The sequence below is a fragment of the Seriola aureovittata genome, chromosome 17, assembly GCF_021018895.1.
Source record: "Seriola aureovittata isolate HTS-2021-v1 ecotype China chromosome 17, ASM2101889v1, whole genome shotgun sequence".
Classification (NCBI taxonomy): Eukaryota; Metazoa; Chordata; class Actinopteri; order Carangiformes; family Carangidae; genus Seriola; species Seriola aureovittata.
Genome location: NC_079380.1, coordinates 2,147,019 through 2,159,333, shown reverse-complemented (window position 1 = coordinate 2,159,333; position 12,315 = coordinate 2,147,019). Strand labels below are relative to the sequence as shown.

Below are 12,315 nucleotides of genomic sequence, written 5' to 3'. Positions count from 1 at the left end.
TCAGGGTGTAGCAGGTGTTAGGAGAGGAGGTGCTCTCTGAAACTAGTTCCTATAAGAATCAAGGTTCATTCCAACCGTCATCCTGTGTTTGGATTTAACAGTCTCCAGGTGAGACTGACAGGACTCTACAGGTGCTCTCTCTCCGCTGCCTCAGATCATGTAGACACACCGGCAGCCATGTTGCTGAGGTCAGGGGCCGATTCCCCAAAGACAGACTTTGACTGTGTCCTAGATATAACAAACAGTCAGACTTCAGATACACGTCTGTTCTGGACCATCTGAAGATGGACTGTGGTACAATGAATTCTGGGAAAATTAAGACTTTTTTCAATGTGCATCCAACCGCTCAGCTCCGTTTACTCCAGCAGAGCATGTTTGTCTTTTGGAAGAATTCAAAAGTTACAAGGACGTTTTACTTGAAGAGTGAAACAATAAAAAGAAAAATCACTTTGGTCTCTAAAAACTCTCGCCCTTCTCTTTGCTCAGATTATGAGCCATGTTTTCCTGTTTCTTGTTGTCATTTGCAAAAAAATCTGTTTTCACTTTGTCATTGTGGGGATTTGAGTGTAGACTAATGAGGCGAAATGAATTGAACTGATTTTAGCATAAGATGAAGGGGCCTGAAGCCTTTTCTCCAGAAGGTCTGTGCTGATGTGAACCTGGTGCTGACGCCTCTCACCTGTCACCTGTTCTCCTCACAGGGGGGAACCGGCTTCGCTGCCTCCGGGGTGGACCTCAGGGCGAAAGAGGCTCGCCCAGTGATGCAGGTGTGAACGGTGGAGGATCTGACTGCAGTGTTGTCTCACACCTTCTCATTGTAAACAGCTGGTATATTTTTGTAACTCCTCCCTCAACACTTTGATATTGCTGTGTATTTTCCCTGTTCCCGTTCCTGACTGTTTATTTTTTTTAATTTAACCAGAGGTTAATAAATGAGTTATGTTGATACAGCTCCCTCCTCAATGACATTTGTAAACAGCTGATCTTGTCTTCACTGCCTCTGTCCATGTAAGACAGAGTCATTCAGCCTCAGTCTGAGCTGCTGTCAGTCACAGATCTTCATCTTAAAGGGCCAGAGTGATGATCTTCATCATCATATGTTTCCATTAGTTTAGAATATATCTACATGTGGAGCAGGTCCTCCTCCACAAACCTGCCATGTTGCTACAGGAGCCCAGAACAGACAAACCAAACAGTAGGTGTGTTTTTCCATTAACCTGCTTCATGAGCAATTTGAAATCTGGAACTTAAAAACCAGTGATTGAAACGTGTATTTCAAAGAAACTCCAGTGTTGCAAAACAAATTTATACGCTCGCATTTAGGTGGATTTTCAGACTATTAGAAAAAGCAGTATTTCACATATTGAAATAGAAACACTTTTTTTCCACATTCAAGCCATGTCCTCTGTCATATCAGACAGAGTGCTGGACATCTGTTGTCACGTTTAATCAGAATGACATGAGAGGAGAAAACAGCTTCATTCACTTCACATCACTCAGTGGAAACACAGATCATTCATCATTGTTTTGTCGACTTTTCTAAAATTAAAATTAAAAAAACGCCTCTGTGTTCCACAAAACTGGGACTCATAGAGTCGTCGCTTCTACAAACTGTATGAGATGTTAAATAACATTAAAGTTCATGGAGAGGAACAGCTGTCCAGATGTTAAATCCTCATGATGACAATCTGACCTGATCTGATTTACCTGATGTCAGTTTAACTGTTTTATGTGATGGTCAGAGACAGACACTGGTTTCATATACTACATATCAGCTGCAGTGTGTGTGTGTTGTGTGTATACAGCAGGTTTCAGGTAGTTTCTATTAAACACACAGACTCAGGTCTGGTTGGTTTTTATTGTGTGTTTCTTCAGATTAAGTCCAGTGTCAGACAAACTAGTCGGTGCGTCTGTAGCTTGAAGTCCCTTCAGCAGCTGTGCAGCGCCAAAGACTCCTCTGGTGCAGCAGGAGACTGTTCACAGCTCATCATGGCCGTCCACCCTCATGCTTCCGTAGTCAGTGATGGTGCTGATCTTGATGAAGTCCATCTTGTCCAGCATCTCAGACAGAGTGAGACGACCGTCCTGACGAGCACAGGACAGAGGATGGGACGGGACGGGGGAGGGTAGAAATGTGGAAATAAATACAGTTTTATTCCACATGTCATTAAAAAAAAGATGAGAGGCCAAAGGTTAGTGATTATGTCGGAGCAGCAGATAACTACAGATGAGGAGTATGAATGATGTTTCTGATAGATCATAGAGAGGGGTGTATTATTCTCAACCTGATATAAACAGAACGTGAGTGATCTCCAAAACAAATCAGATGAATAAGATAATTTAACGAATCATCAGATACCAACATCCAAAACATCTGAGACTCACATCAGACAACGAGCAGTAACACTCAGATAGGCTGCGACGTTCAGACCTTGATTGACTGGTATTAAGAAGAAAACATTCCCCACACCATCACACCACCACCAGCAGCCTGGACTGTTGACACAAAGCAGGCTGGCTCCATGGATCCAGACTCTGACTCTACTTTCTGCTGCCTCAGCACAAATCCAGCTCCATCAGACCAGGTCTTCACCTGTCCAGTGTTGGTGAGTCTGTGTCCACTGCAGCTTCAGGTTTCTGGTCCTGGTGACAGGAAGTGGAACCTGACGTGGTCTTCTGCTGTTGTAGGTTGGACATGTAGTTCACTCTGAAGCTTCTCTGCTCAGCACAGTTGTAAAGAGTGGTTATCTGAGTGACCGTAGCCTTTCTGTCAGCTCCAGCCAGTCCATTCTCCTCTGACCTCTGACCTCTCTCATCAACACAGAGCTGCTGCTCACTGGATGCTTTTGTTGTTGCTCCGTTCTGAGGAAAAAACTCTAGAGACTGTTGTGAGTGAAAATCCAGGAGATCAGACCTGATGTGAACATCACCTGAAGCTCCTCACCTGGATCTACTGCTGCAACATGATTGGCTGAGTAAGCAGGTGTACAGGTGTTCCTAATATAGTGCTCAGTGAGTGTGTTTTGTACAACAGTACTTCTGACAACTCAGCCCAACATTTTTCTGTAGGTCACTTTACAGTAAACTGATGAAACACGTTTACACAAGTTCAAACATCAACAAACAAGTTTCTCTGAAAACAGAGGCAGCACAATTAAACAAATGGAAGGACACATAATAAATCATTTGATTAAGAATCTAGCAAAACTATTTGACATAAGATGGAAGATGATCCAGAAAACTAATATACAAAAATAATATTAATAATAAACAGCAAATAAATAAAGGGAGAGGGGGAGGAGAGGGATGAGAAAGGAATAAAAACAACTCTAGTTTAATAGCTTAACCTCTCTTTTTCAATATTATACTATTCTCTCTCTCTTCTTTATTCTTCTCATTTAATCAGCTTAAGTATACATGTGTAAACATATACATACAGACATACAAACATATATATATATATAAGCATACGTATTGTGTGTTACTAATGGCACAGCACTCAGCTGATGTTGTGCTGTATTGATGCAAATACACTGTGAAATCTGAAAGTGATCCAGTTATCAAAAAGCAGCTGACAGATTGAACCTGGGGCTTTGGGGCTTTGAGGTGTGTGCTCTTTAAATCACTGCTCTGGCTTCCTGTGTGTCAGAGGGCAGATTTTAAAATCCCACTACTGGTCTGTAAAGCACTAAATGGTCTCAGGCCCAAACTCATCTCTGATCTACTTGTATCATAGGAAGCATCCAGATTCTCAGGTGGGGACAGGTGTCCTCTGTGTTCCTAGAATCAGAACCAAGCCAGGTGAAGCAGCTTTTAGTTTCTCTGCTCCTCACCTGTGGAACGAGCTTCCTGAACACCTGAGATCTGCTGAAACTGTCAGCTCAGGGCTGAAAACATCAGTTTACAGCAGCTCACCAATGAATCACCTTATTAATCGTTTAAAACGGGTTCCTAACTTTCTCTCAATGCAATCTTTATATGACTTATGTAAATATTTGTATTTATTCAAATTTGGTTTCATTGTTTTATTTTCTCTGAATGGTGTTGGTGGGCAGGTGCCTGCTTTAATCCAGCCTGGGTGAGGGCCTGTCACATGTGCTGCAGGTGAACCTGGGTACTGACTTCCCCGTGAGAAAAACTTACTGTCCTACCAGAAGTGATTTTGTTCTTTATTTTACTTTATAGTTGATATAAAGAAGTGATCTGAGAGAGGATCTTTGCAAGACAGATCTCTGTAAACATCATCATGTCTCACACTGACACATGATGTAGGAGGTGGTGGATCCTGAGGCTGAACGGAAAATCTGAGTTCAGGAATCAGTAGCTCAGTCATTTTACATCTCCCCAGCCCCATCTGAACCCTACACTGAAATCAATATCACAATATTAATATGAATTGTTTTACAATATCCATATATATATATCATTATGTGGTAAATATATGTCAAATGTGACTCTATGATACAGTCACTTGACTGTATGTGACTGAGGTTTGAAGAGTTGAAAAGCAAAGCAGAATGAAAACTACATTTGTAGAAAAAAAACAAAACTTTATTTAAGAGTCACACCAAATAAAGTCAGTAACAGCCCTTTAGTCTCCAAATCTCCTCCTCTTCTAACTGTATGGTCAGACAGCAAACACCTGCTGTCTGACCATGTGACCATGTCTCAGGTAAAACATGTTGTCTCCACTGACTGCTGGCTTTAATATAAAAACAGCTGGCTCCTCATTTCAAGCCTGTGACATCATCCTCAGAGTGACGTCTGGAGACACAGTTTGTGTGACAGGCACCTCAGTTAGACATGTAACAGACATGTAGATACAACAGTGTGTGTGTGTGTGTGTGTGTGTGTGTGTGTGTGTGTGTGTGTGTGTGTGTGTGTGTGTCAGTCACCAACAGTATGATTTATTCACATACACAGTATGTGACTGCATGCTGAAGTGTGTGTGTGTGTGAGTGTGTGTAGCTGTGAAGTTGTGTGTGTGTGTGTGTGTGTGTGTGTGTGAACAAGGGTGAATCAATCCACCCTTGATTCTGGTGTCACCCACAGTCAGAACCTCACCCCCCTCCCTCCCTCCCTCCCTCCCTCCCTCCTATCCCATAACCCCCCTGTGGTACTGAAATATAAACCCACACATTGGACCATCAAGGCTCGTCAAAGCTCATCGTGTCTCTTCGTTAAATCCTCTCCGTAGTTAGTGGCCTGGCTGCCCACAAACATGTTCCAGTTGGCCAGAATCTCCTTCTTGGTTATTTTCTCGTCCTGTTCGGTTCATTGATTTGTGATTGAGAGGAGGAGGAGGAGGAGGAGGAGGAGAGGAGGAGGAGGAGGAGAAGAACAAGAGGTGATGAAGAACAGGAGTGAGAGACAGACAAAGAGAGAAGCTTGTTAATAATTAACCCACAATTACCCCAATTATTTCCACCATGTTAACCAGTCGTCATGTTGTTGATCATGTTGCCATGGAGCAGTGTGTGTAGGGTACAGTGCAGTTTACTGTGTGTACAGTGTGGTTCAGGTCCAGGTCCTGGTCTTATTCTTCATTCTACATTCATTCCTTCATGCCCTTTCACCTGTTTGATTGGTTGATGTAATATTCCTAAAAAAAAAAAAGCTCCTCTGGTCTGGCTGCACTCCAGGAAGCTGGTCTCTGATTAACCCCTTTCAGAATAAAATCTCAAAAACTCTGTCAGTGTATTATAATATTATATAAATGAAACAGATTTTCAGCTGTTTCACATGTTGGAGCGTCTCTGAACGCTCCCTGCTCACAGCTGCATCACCACCCACTGAAGATGTAAAGTTAACTACCTGCGCTTTCACTTCTCTGCTGCGGAAGCTAAAACGTCAGGTAACAGGTATTGATACAGGATCAGTGTGAGGTGTGTGGTTCAGTGTCTATGGTGTGACCCTGTGTGTATCAGAGGGGCCGAGCAGCATCAGGTCTACCTTGTCAGTGTCCGTCTCGTGAATCAAATGTTTGGCTTCGTTGTCAGCATGGTCGACCTCTCCTGGCAGAATCCAGTGGGCCACCTCATCACCATCCAGGTACCCGTCCTGCACGAGAGACACACACACACACACACACACACACACACACACACACACACACACACACACACACACACACACACACTGTAACTGACGCTCAGCAGGGAGCAGGAGAGGCTCCACACACATGTTCCACCTCTCTGACACCGGCTGCTGACACCTCGGTGATGTTGCAGTTAAGATAGAGTCAGAGGTACCTTTAGTTTTTTTTCCTTACTCTGTCCACTAAGGTCTTTTGTGCGAGGGTTTAACTGACTCTAAGTGATTCCTTAAATATAAGACTAAGTTAAGGAGAAAACTTCAGTGAACATTTTAAGGAAACCTTAAGGATGAAACTTAAGGGTGTTTTGTGCAACTGCTTTTATTTTAAGGAAACCGTAACTCACACTTTAAGGGAAAATCTTAAGGTGTTTTGTGCAACTGGGCCCAGTACTAGATGACAGGAGTTTTAAACCTGCAGTAACTGATTTCGGCCACTTGAGGGCAGCAGAACTCTCTGTGCCTCCACCAGCTCCTGAGGGAAATCTCTGGCTCTTTAGCTGCTAAATGTTCCACTGTGTTCACCAGCTGCTCTCTCACCGAGTATGTCCGCTGTTTGAGGCTGTTTACAGATGTTTCTATGAAAACAGCTGGATGTGGAACAGTAAACAGATAAACAATGAGCTCAGACTCTCTGTAAATCTCTGTCGGCTCAGTCCCACAGCCTCCTGACATTAAATCCTCTCTACCCACTATAATCAGTTGTAGTCAGTCCTCAGTTGATTGTGTTTGTTGAGTCCGGCCTTGACCCCGCCCAGGTAAATAACCACCAGTCACCTGACAGCTGTGAGCTACAGTGTCACTCTGACCTGAGATGACCTCATGCCGCTGACTGACGAGCAGCTTTTACCTTGTTGGCGTCTCTGAAGTCTGAGAAGTGTTTCCTCTCCGTCTGGACCCAGTCAGGCTCACGCTCCCCGCTCTCAGGTGAGTACATGTCACCTGTGGAGCAGCAGCAGACACAGATTCAGGACAGGTCACCTCCAGTTTAGCAGTGGAGGAGGAGCTGGCCGGAGGGAAACAGAGTTACTTACCAATGTATTCATCCATGTTGATCTTTCCATCTCCGTTCTTATCAATGTCCTCCACAGTTTCCTGAAAGAGAGTTATTCAGTTCTGTTTATATCAACAGTATCACAGCTGTAAGGCAGATGTTTAAAGAGCCAACAAAAAGGCTCCATACCAACAGCACAGCAGTCTGCAGAGAGGCTGCAGCTTCCACTGGAGAACATGGTTTACAATATGACATAATGTATATGATGTACATCATATGAAATCTGAGGTCATCGGGCTTGGTCCACTCGCAAAAAATAACTCAAATCATAGAAACCTTAGGTCAATTAACAAATTACAATTCATTTTTGATCAGGATTTGTGTTTTGAGCCCCAGGTAAAAAAAGTTGTCTAGTCATGTTTTTCACCAGCATGTCTAACAATACATCATCAGAGACTAGGTCCCACCTGCACAACCACATCCCTCATGTAGTCAAACTCCTCGGGGTGCAGGAAGGCAGTGAACTCCTCTCGGGTGGCGATGCCATCGCGGTCTCGGTCAGCGTTCTTGAAGCGGCGCTCGTCCCGGGTCAACATGGCCTTGTAGGTGGCCTTGTCTTCGATGTCATCAAACTCCTCATCTGAAACACAACACAAGCTTCAGTTTTCAGATGGATGAACTGTTTGCCTGTATTAAAGAGGACACTGTGTTATTCTACAGCAGGTAGAGCTGGTTCATGTGTGTGTTCTATAACCTGAGCACAGGTGAGAAAAGATGTTGTGGTCCTATGTCACTGTCACGGTTGTCATGGCAACACTATAATCAGCTTCCAGCTCACATAGATATAGAGGAAATGATAAGATGATGTAAAGAAGAAGTAAACACATGGTAAAGAATGGAGGAAAGACAAAGACGTGTCAGGATGGAGAACCATCAGTCAGAATTACCCAGGTAGAAGCCGTAGGTGGTGTTCTTGTACTCCTCCCAGGCGATCTTGCCATCCTGGTTCTTGTCGTAGTCGTTCCAGTGCTTGTTGACGTTCTCCTCGATGTACCTCCTCTGCCGGTGTTTGATCCAGTAGTGCAGCTCTGTGTGGCTCACGTAGCCGTCCTTGTTTGTGTCAATGCGGTCCACGATCTTCCTGTTGGGAGAGGTCGGAGGTCAGGGTTCTGGGTGAGGTTTAGAAGGTAAAAAAAAAACAAACAAGACCCAATTGATTTCTCCAGAGCTCCAGTCTGGAGGAGGAGGAGAAGCCACACTTCATCGGTTTACTTGCACAATACAGTTAAATTACTACTTTAATTAATTTGTTTTATTTTTTGATAATATTCTCTTTTGTTTGTCATTAGTTTCTTTATAGTATTTGATTGTTTAGCATAGTTTTGGTTCACTAGTATTTAGTTTATTTGGGTAACACTATGGATACTTATTTAGGGAGTCAGACAGGTTTAGGACCAGCATGCACCTGGGTGGGCCTATTGAGAGGCAGCAGGAAACATGAGCCCGTTCTTCTTCTGTTTGCTGCTTGTTTGAATGAATAAATCTCAAGAAGAATGCAAAGGATTAGTTTTCACAATGGATTCTTTTGCCTGCGTGAACCACATTCCCATGGTGCAAAAGTGGCTTTTTGATTTATGTTGGATTTAAATTTGTTTCAAGACAAATAGCCACTACATTACTGTTAATGTACTTTGCACATTTTACTTTTTTTTTTATCTGTGCTGTGATTCACCTCACACATTACTTTTTGCACATCTTTCTATTCACTCACTGCGTATTTATTATTATTACTATGTTGTAGTAGTTTATACTTTTGACTTATCTGCTCCTCTTTCCTAGCTGAGTCAGCTGGAACAAAACAGTTTCTGTGCAGGATCAAAGTTTTTCTGACTGTGAAAACATTGACCCATAACAGTGAAATAATCTGCTCCGTCTGTGTTTCAGGAAACAGATCCCAAACCCTGACCTACACACCCTGACAACATATATGTCTGCAGGAGAAATACGTAAACACAGTTTGAGGCAGCAGTCAGAGAAACCTACGCTAGTCTGTCCTTGCTCTCCTCAGGGGTCAGCTGGTCGAAGGTCTTGGCCTCCTCCTTGCCCAGGAAGGCCTCGTGGTCGTACTGGAAGCCGTGAGCATCGTCGTGGGCGTGGTCGCTCAGATCAGCGTGGTGGTGGATGCGCTTCTCTTGAGCAGGGACTGCAAAGGCAACAGCAGCCAGGATGCAGAGGGATGCTAGAGACCGAAGCAGCATCATGATCAACTGGAAGGACAAGTGCAGAGAGAAGATACAGACTGCTCAGACCACATCAGACCAGAACTTTAAAATACCTGAAGCATCAAACATTAAGACTTGAACGGACGGACTGTGGAGCGGGAGGTGTGCAGCTGTGTTTTTCATTTAAAAGCTACAGCGCCTCCTAAAGGTCAGAGAGTCACACTGGGTCTCACCTCCTCACAGGCTACAGGTCTCTCAGACTCAGCTGGGTTCACCACGTCTTCTTCAGACCAGCTTCTTCCTGAGCCTGCAGTTCAGAGCAGGGTGGTGAGGGGAGGGGTCTACTTTTTGTCTACTGATTCTACTGAGGAGATGATGTGTTGTGCACAATTCTGATCTTGTCTCTGACACAGAAAACAGTCAGACACTTTCTACAGCTTCAACGTATTCACATGCAGCAGGTCCTGTTATCAAATATGGCATCCATAAGCAATAATCACATCTGGGTGTAATTATTCCACTCCAAGCTGCTGATTCAGCACCAGACCCTGTGTGTTTTAACTGTGAGCATGTCATCATCATATCCACACCAACATCCTGCTCCAACTGTGGATGTAGAAGCTCAGGATCCAGACCCAGATCCCTGAGGATCCACCTGGACTGTCAGGGTGAAGACCTCAGACCACTGACAGGGTCTCTGTGGACAAGTGAACCTTGACCCTGAGGGACAGTGTAACATCCACACACATGCTCTCATCGACACTATAATAATGCAGAACATCATATTAACAGCACCACAGTGATGACAGATTCAGGCTCTGCCTGTGGTCCACCCTCAGTCCTGCAGTCCACATCAGTCCACATCAATCTACTTCAGTCTAAATCAGTCTACACCGGTCCGCCTCCAGGCTGCTGGGGTTCATCAGCTGAGCCTCACACTCTGGAGACCAGTTTACCTCCTAAACCTTCACACAGATAAGAAAACGTGAACTCACCAGCGTCCGGCGGCCTCTCGCGACACCTATCTTCGTAGTGAGTGAGCAGCAGGTCAGTCCGCGTTGGCACTCTGCACCTTTAAATACCCGCCTCAGGGGGGCGGGCCCTGTTCTTGAGATAGCCAATCTCCAGTGCCCTGACGGGGACTCTGGCCAATAAGAAGCGGGATGTGAAAGTACAGTAATTTATGACACATTCTCATTGGCTGTTAACCGCCACGTTGTCACGCAAACGCGTCCCACGACAACAGCGGTCACGTTACACTTCCGTTCTGCCGTTCTGTCAATGTGCGCTCCTTTTCCTGTCCGGTTCTGTTGGAGCTCGTGCTTTGGACCAGGTCTGGGTCTGCGTGTCATGTGGACCTGCAGGGATCCGAGCCGAACACAGCTGAAAACGCTTCGCTGTATCTCGGCAGACGAAGCGGGCACGTCCCCCTGCGTGATATAGAGAACGTACAGCTTTTATTTTGAAATATTTTTCTCGTCCTAGCTTCCGTTAGGCGCCATGGCTCCTCCCCTCCCTCTCTGCCTCAGCTCTTTCCCGATGGGTGAGGCTCAGGATGGGGGAGGAGGAGCCACTTGTGTGACGTATTTCCGGAGGTGATGTGTGATGGCACTGATTTCTGATCCAATACCATGCAACACATCACACGTAACATTTAAGTAAGGAAAGTAAGAGACATAAAAAAAAATATAAAACAGTCAAATATCTCACTTACTGCATAGCATTCATACCTAAAGCTAAGGACATGATTTTAAAACACTGACATTAATATCCTTCAAAATCACCCATCCCTTTAAAGATGCATGTCAGCAAAGTGAAGTAACCTCACAACTAAAACTCTCTAAGGCAACTTTAAGTCTGGAACCTGCATAAATTGCCAATATACTAAAAATCGAATCTTTTAACCAACCTATCAATGGAAAAGATATTAACATCAAGGACTTTATTACCAGTTAAATGAAAAATGTTGTTTACATGATACATTGCCCATGTGGCAAAATACAGGTGAAACATCCTGTTCTCTTAAAGAGCACATCACTACAAACTCACTAGTGTGGAGGGAAGTCTGTTGGAAGAATTTAACCTGTTTTTAACACCCAAAGTAAAAAGCAGGCAACTTGCTGTTAACTCTAACATATGTATTTATGTATCTTTTTGTATTTTAATGATGACCTTAGTATAATATAGTGTTTTATGTTGCATCATGTTACCTTTCACATATATAGCACTTTTGAATCTAAGTGTTTTTGGGGTGGGCTTATGTCACATCAAATGATCACTTAAGATGAACCTTTTTGGGACAATGTCCCTTTTGTACAATCTTAAGCACCACCCTTCTCCAGTCTATGAACTAAACACGGTGGCACCCATGTCCTCTATTGGACATTCCCCACCAGCCTGAGACAGTGATTGGCCTGAAGCCACATGACCGTAGTTCCAACCCAACTCTCTGTAGATGCCCCACAGGCAGATATGTTGCAAGTGTTGCAGGAGAGTTGTGTCAGAAACCTCTACTTTGCTTCTGATCCAATACCATGTAAAACCCCCTGGCTGGTATCAATATGATACTGATACTGACACAAAACACACAGAGGAATCCACAGTTTATACATTTTCATACATAATGATAAATAAATACCATAATAAAAGATTCAATCCAGTCAATACCTTTATTTTGAAATAATCTGTCACTGTCAGTCCAAACTAATGAGAGTGGGTTATTGAACTGATGTGAGCTGCAGGGACACATCTCACTGCAAGATGAACTCAGCAGCTGTTTAACATGAAAATGATCAGGTATATTTATTCATATCCATCTGAGTGGTTTTAAGAATGTGGTGAACTCCAGATGCTGAACATGTGCACACAAACCGAAGCTGCACAGATGAGAGTCTCTGTCTCTGTCAGAGAACTGAAGACTATATCTACAGGAGAAGTAGTCCCTAACACCTGGGTCTTATTTAGATCAGATCCTGGTGGTGGTGTAGTTACACTCTACTGTTAGCT

The 12,315-nt window shown here is 43.9% G+C and overlaps 2 protein-coding genes across 4 annotated transcripts in view; one reads left to right on the top strand and one right to left on the bottom strand.

The window, feature by feature from the left end:
• Nucleotides 1–951, top strand: part of nosip (nitric oxide synthase interacting protein) — a 70,884-nt gene extending 69,933 nt beyond the window's left edge. Inside the window, exon 11 of the mRNA XM_056400656.1 lies at nucleotides 702–951. Within this exon, the coding sequence (XP_056256631.1) occupies nucleotides 702–773 (72 nt within the window). The 3' untranslated portion in view covers nucleotides 774–951. The remainder of the gene's footprint in view (nucleotides 1–701) is intronic.
• Nucleotides 952–1,839: 888 nt separating this feature from the next.
• On the bottom strand, nucleotides 1,840–10,471 carry rcn3 (reticulocalbin 3, EF-hand calcium binding domain). 3 transcript variants are annotated; one of them, XM_056400658.1, is made up of 9 exons: nucleotides 10,305–10,366; nucleotides 9,543–9,616; nucleotides 9,131–9,354; nucleotides 8,035–8,228; nucleotides 7,555–7,727; nucleotides 7,128–7,188; nucleotides 6,944–7,035; nucleotides 5,953–6,060; nucleotides 1,840–2,085 (listed from the first exon to the last, which is right to left on the bottom strand). In XM_056400658.1, the coding sequence occupies exons 3-9, from the start codon at nucleotides 9,346–9,348 to the stop codon at nucleotides 1,978–1,980; spliced, it is 954 nt and encodes a 317-aa protein (XP_056256633.1). In that variant the 5' UTR covers nucleotides 9,349–9,354; nucleotides 9,543–9,616; nucleotides 10,305–10,366; the 3' UTR covers nucleotides 1,840–1,977. The 3 variants fall into 3 exon arrangements, with proteins under 3 accessions (XP_056256633.1, XP_056256632.1, XP_056256634.1); XM_056400657.1 differs by lacking the exon at nucleotides 1,840–2,085 and adding an exon at nucleotides 4,526–5,265; XM_056400659.1 differs by lacking the exons at nucleotides 1,840–2,085; nucleotides 9,543–9,616 and adding an exon at nucleotides 4,526–5,265 and having other exon boundaries at nucleotides 10,305–10,471.
• Nucleotides 10,472–12,315: the final 1,844 nt, after the last annotated feature.

Excerpts from the sequence above, each read along its gene's own strand:
- rcn3 (XM_056400659.1), bottom strand. The coding sequence starts at position 9,348 with ATGATGCTGCTTCGGTCTCTAGCATCCCTCTGCATCCTGGCTGCTGTT. Across the intron at positions 8,229-9,130 it reads GAGAGCAAGGACAGACTAGC|GAAGATCGTGGACCGCATTG; the intron begins GTAGGTTTCTCT and ends CTCTCCCAACAG. Across the intron at positions 5,266-5,952 it reads ACGAGACGGACACTGACAAG|GACGAGAAAATAACCAAGAA; the intron begins GTAGACCTGATG and ends TGAACCGAACAG.